Source organism: Prionailurus viverrinus, chromosome C1, assembly GCF_022837055.1.
Source record: "Prionailurus viverrinus isolate Anna chromosome C1, UM_Priviv_1.0, whole genome shotgun sequence".
Taxonomy (NCBI): domain Eukaryota; kingdom Metazoa; phylum Chordata; class Mammalia; order Carnivora; family Felidae; genus Prionailurus; species Prionailurus viverrinus.
Window position 1 is genome coordinate 69,828,287 of NC_062568.1, and position 6,000 is coordinate 69,834,286.

The 6,000-nt window shown below is 32.4% G+C and overlaps 1 protein-coding gene across 3 annotated transcripts in view; it reads left to right on the forward strand.

Moving 5' to 3' along the window:
* Positions 1-4,815, forward strand: part of ACVR1C (activin A receptor type 1C) — a 41,226-nt gene extending 36,411 nt beyond the window's left edge. For all 3 annotated transcript variants that reach the window (XM_047871131.1, XM_047871132.1, XM_047871133.1), the window contains one exon: positions 4,690-4,815. In XM_047871131.1, coding sequence (XP_047727087.1) covers positions 4,690-4,815 — 126 coding nt within the window. The remainder of the gene's footprint in view (positions 1-4,689) is intronic.
* The last annotated feature ends 1,185 nt before the right edge of the window (positions 4,816-6,000 follow it).

Genomic DNA, 6,000 nt, shown 5'->3' on the forward strand with positions numbered 1-6,000 from the left:
ATATACACACAATAAATGGTCATTGCAGTGCTAGTTTGGCCCTATGTGAGGGAAGAGACTTTTCTAGTTTGCACACGGAGAAAGAAGGGAAGGTGAGGCAAAGACTACAGACCATCTAACTAATTCCAGAACTGTTTTAATGTTTTAATCTCTCCCAACCCCCTTATATATTCTACCATATTTAATTGTAATATGTGAGGTCTTTTGAAAGTGACATTTTTAGTTTGGCTTTATCCTAAGGGTTATTTTATACAGTAGGTTTTTTTCCTCATTTCCCCCCTCCTTCATGTTTTATTCAATTCTTTTTCCACTTAAGGAAAGATTTATGTCTTGATATTTCTATTTCGTATAGGTATCTTATCCACTAATTATTTTAGAAGAAGAATTTGAGACATTTACAACCAAACTGAAATTAAGTGCGTTTTTTTCTAAAATTAATAATTTCATGTATATGGAAGAGTATATAACATATATGTAAAGTATAACTATAATAATAAAATGAGAAGCAGTGAATTCACTACCGAGTTTAAAACAGAACATTCAAAGATTCCTTGCCCCTCTGAGAGATTACTGTTATGATGATTTATTATTGCCTTGCTTTTTTGTAGGAGGAAAAATATATATGTTATATATATTTTATATATATATGTATATATATACACACACACATACACACACACACTAAAAATGTATTGTTTACTTTTGTGTAATTGTGAAACATATTATTGAAACTTACTATAGATACTCTTAATTTCTTTTCACTTTCCCTCGTAGATGTGTATAGCATAATCTGTTCATTTTCATATCTGTGCAGTAGTTCATTATATTGCTAGAGTAAAATTTCTTTTCCTGCTCTTTGTCTTATGTGTGATTTTAATATTTTTAAACAACATGTGTCGTGGAAAAATTTCTTAGAGTATAAAAATGTAGATTCTTTTGGGGTATCCATATAGATGATCATGTCTCCAAATAATGAGAGTTCTAGCACCAATCCTCAAGCCTTTTCTTTCTTATTGCAGTTTCTAGGACTTCAATATAATGTTGCCTGAAAGTATTGATACTGGATATCTTTGATTTACTCCTTAAAGTTTATGTATTTCACCTTTGAATATGATACTTGCTGTAGGTTTTGTTTCTCATAACTTTAATCAGGTTAAATAAAAGCTGACTTTGTTTTGATAAAAACTTTATTCCTCTGTATGAGGTGATGATATGGCCTTTCTCCTTTGTCTCTAAATGTGATAAATTGCATTTGTAGATTTTCCACTGTTAAACCAACCATGCATTAATAGAAAAGATCTAACATAGTTTTTATGCAAACAATTTTGTACATTGCTGATATAAGCGATTTTTGTCCATTTGTGTCCAGTATTTAGTTTTCTTATTTTGTATTAATCTCATGAGATACTCATGTGATTTTATACCATTATTGTGTGTTGAGACTTAACATGTTTATCATTTTCTTTATTCAACATTACTTTTTGCCTCTCAGAGCTTCCTTCTAAGATCATTTTCTGATTTCCTGATGTGCATTCTTTAAATGTATTTTATGTAAATTGGTTTTTTAGGAAGACCTAGTGGTTGTAAGTTCTTTCAGTGTTTGGGTATCTGAAAATTTATTTTGTTCTTTATCATAAACAAAGTTAGGTTCATAGTTATTTTCTCTAAATAAAGTTGTTATTTCACTGTCTTCTGGCTTTCATTATCACTTTTGAGAAGTCAACTGAGTTTTGTTTTGTTTTGTTTTTTTTTAGTTCATTTATCTTTTCTTTCAGACTACCTTAAGAACTTCTCTGTCTCTAGTATTCTGCAGTTTTTCTATGATGTATTTGGTATAGATGTCCCTTAATTAATCTTTCTTGTAATTTTTGGACTTTCTAATTCCAAGGATTTGTGATGTTCTTCAGTTCTGGAAAATTCTGCACCATTATCTCTTCAAATAGCTCCTCCTCTCATTGTCTCTCTTGCCCGTTTTTAGAGAACTCATTGGATGCATGTTAGACCTTTCAGTTTTTTGTGTGTCTTCTATTCTCTTCTGTTTTCCATATTTGTATCTTTATGTAGCATCTCATATTTATCTTCCAGTTCATTAATTTGGCCCTCAAATGTGTCTAACCTGCCATTTATCTCATCCATTTAGTTTCTTTTAATAAAAAATATTAATAAAAAATATTAATGATAATATTAAATAGTATTAAAATTATTCATCTTTCAGGTCAAGAAGTTTTTTTTTTTCAGTCAGAAAAAGGTAGTGAGTTTATTAGGTTTTTTGTTTGCTTTTTTACTGAAGTATAGTTGAGACACATTATATTAGTTTTAGGTATACAACATCAACAACCCAATACATCATGCTGTGCTCACCACAAGTGTAGTAGTTACCATCTGTCAGCATACGATGCTATTACACCACCATTAATTATATTCTCTATGCTATATCTTTCATCCCTGTGACTTATACATTTCATAACTGAAAGCCTGTACCTCCCACTCCCCTTCATCTATTTTGTCCATTCCTCCCACTGCCTCCCTACTGATAGCCATCAATTTATTCTCTGTTTATATGGGTCTGATTCTGCTTTTTGTTCATTTATTTATTCACTTGTCTTTTAGGTTCCACATACAAGTGAAATCATGTGATATTTGTCTTTCTCTGTCTGATTTATTTTACTTAGCATTATACCTTCTAGGTCCATCCATGTTGTTGCAGATGGCAAGATCTCATCCTTTTTCATGGCCAAGTAATATTCCACCATAGATTTTTATATATATATATTTATATAGATAGATAGATAGATAGATAGATAGAGAAGATACATTTATATTTATATATAGATATAGATGTAAATATATATACATTTAATTTATCCATTCATCTATCAATGGACACTTGGCTACTTCTGTATGTTGGCTATTCTAAATAATGCAGCAATAAACATAGAAGTGCATGTATCTTCTTAAATTAGCATTGTTGTTTTTTTAAAAGGGGGTGGTGGGTAAATACCCAATAGTGGAATTACTGGATCATACACTATTTACATTTTCATGTTTTTAAGGAACCTCCATACTGCTTTCCACAATGGCTGCACCAGTTTGTATTCCACCAGTAGTGCACAAGGGTTTCTTTTCCTCCACATCCTCATGAACACTTGTTATTCTTCACTTGATCTTAGCCACAAGGCCGAGAAGCGATGAACACTTGTTATTCTTATCTCTTTGATTCTAGCCATTCTGACAGGTATGAGGTGATATCTCATTGTGGTTTTGATTTGCATTTCCCTGATGGGTAGTGATGTTGAACATCTTTTCATGTGTCTGTAGGCCATCTGTGTATCTTCTGTGGACAAATGTCTATTCAGGTCCCTTGCCCACTTTTTAATCAGATTATTTGTATTTTGTGTGTGTTGAGTAGTATAAATTATATATGTTGGATATTAACTCCTTACCAGATATATAATTTGTGAATATCTTCTCTCATTCTGTAGGTTGCCCTTTCATTTTGTTGATGATTTCCTTCTCTGTGAAGAAGCTTTTAACTTTGTTGTAGTCCCAATATTTTATTTTTGCTTTGGTTTTCTTTGAAGAGTTATGTCACAATGTTTTATTGGTACTTTTTCTTTTTTAAAAAATGATCTTTTTAACTTATATTTTGAATTTTCTCTTTGCTTTTTAAAAATTTATTTTTTATATATTTATTTCATATTTTATATCATTTAATTCTAGCATCTAATGTTTTGATGAGTCTGATTTTACTGTTTGCTGTTTCACTTGATCCTTGTTTATGGTACTTTCTTCACTCTTGTGCTTGAATTTTTGTCATGATCTTAGGCTTGTTGCTTAAAATGCTTAACATTTTAAGGCCTGAGCTTGATTTTTTTTCCTTACCAAGAGTCAAGATTTAGGTAACTTACAAAATTTAGATAATTTATAAAATTATTAGATAATCTAAATAAATTTAGATAATTTACAAAATTCCTTGTCAGACTGATTCATCCTTATATTCAGGACTTGGCAAACATCTTGACTTGACACCTTCTGTGTACTTTGGGCTGTGTTTCCTAACTTTCACATGTTGTTCGTCGATTCTGAAAGTCTAGACTATGAGATCAGCAGATGTCGCCAGAGTGGCCACTTGATTCAGTGATTTCTTGCATCTCTCTGGATTCATCTTTTCTCATTATTTTCCTTTCTGAGTATTTATTTATTTACCAGTTCACTGTACAGGTTTTATTTTTTAACTCAGAATTTTTGATATTTATACTTAGATCATTATTTTAAGATGGCATAATTTACATACGCTAAAATGCACAAATCTTAATATACAGCTTGATGAATTTAGAAAAAAGTATACACATATGTACCTACCATTCAGACCAATGTATGGGGAATTTGCTACTCATCCCATATCCCTTTTTTGGCTTTCATGGCCTTTCTCAGGTTTTAAAAACTGGCCACTTTTACATATTCCCAGAAATCAATGGATTGCACTTTCAATGAAAAGTTAGTTTCTCTAATGTTAATGTGTGTGTTTTGACTGGATTTTTAAGGAAGTTGGGTCCTTATCTTTTCATATTGTTTTAAGTTTACGATTTTCTTCCTAGCTTAGCATCAGTTCCTGGGTTTGTGGTTATACTTCTCTTGTACTGTGTTTATGTGATGGGCTAACATGTTTGATATTTTTCTCTTTTAAAGGCACTCCGAGTCATGGGGAGAATAATGCGTGAGTGTTGGTATGCCAATGGGGCAGCCCGCCTGACCGCCCTTCGTATTAAGAAGACTATTTCTCAACTTTGTGTGAAAGAAGACTGCAAAGCCTAATGATGATAATTGTGTTAAAAAGAAGTCTCTCACAGCTTTTCTTTTCTCATTTTCCCTCTTTATGTGAATGTTGTTGCCTTTTTTTGTTGTTGTTCTACCTCAAAGATAATGCAGGACAGTATTTAAGAGCCCAAAGGCAGCATGAAAAATAACTCTAAAGTCAAGCATGGGCAGGAGTTGACTTCATCCCATCTCTGTGTTGTCTTTAATTTTGTTTTGAAAAGCGACACATCGATTCATCTTTTTTATTTAATAAGATATGACAAAAATGTAAAATAAGCTATATAAAAATAATACAAGCCATTAAGGTTTCATTTTACTTGAATCAAGAGCACATGAATGAAGAAAAAGAAATGTAAAAACATTTTTTTTTCCTGAGACGAAAACAGTTTCATTAAAAATGTGAACTAGAGCACATTATATCTCAGCAGAACTCTAGATGATATAATCTGTGGTTTTCTCTTTTTTTTTTAATTAAGAAGGATCTTTTAAAAAAGTAAATATTGCTCTGAACTTCAGTGTCTAAAACATGTAAAAGGGGAGCCGCTCGGTTAGAAGGTGAAAGTGAGGTCAGAAGTAACCACTTCCTTGGCCTTGTCTCTTCCCAGTGTCCTGCTCTCCATAAGCCTCTACCACAGCAGCCCCGCAACAGTGTGAAAGCCACTAAAATTTTTACTTCCTCTCATTTCCAAATGAGACATCTGACAGCTTGAGACACTGAGAAATCCCAAAAGTCACATAGCTAGTGGTGGCGCTGGACCTTGATCCAAATCTTGTGATAATCTGTAGACTAAGCCAATTTCCTCCTTTCCCTTAAAATCCATGTAGTTCTTTTCTCCCTATGCAGAAACAACATCTTTCATGGTGGTATTCGTGGTCTAGTCAAACAGAAGACAAATCGGGTCATTTTGCACAATCATAATGGACCTGCATGAACTCTGACAATACTCGTTGGCATTTTCCTCATGGAAATTTCATAGTCCACCTGTTTGTTAGATAAATATTACAGTTTTCTGCGTACTTCCAGAGGTTAATCGGGCATATAGATCCATTGTTAGAAGATGTCTTTCAGATTTATTTCAGAGGTCCCTACTACTTTTGTACATACACACTTAGAACAGAGGGAAGAGGAAAGCAGGAGATGTTTTGAGAAAAATTAAGAAAATTCTTCAGTAACTGTAAATA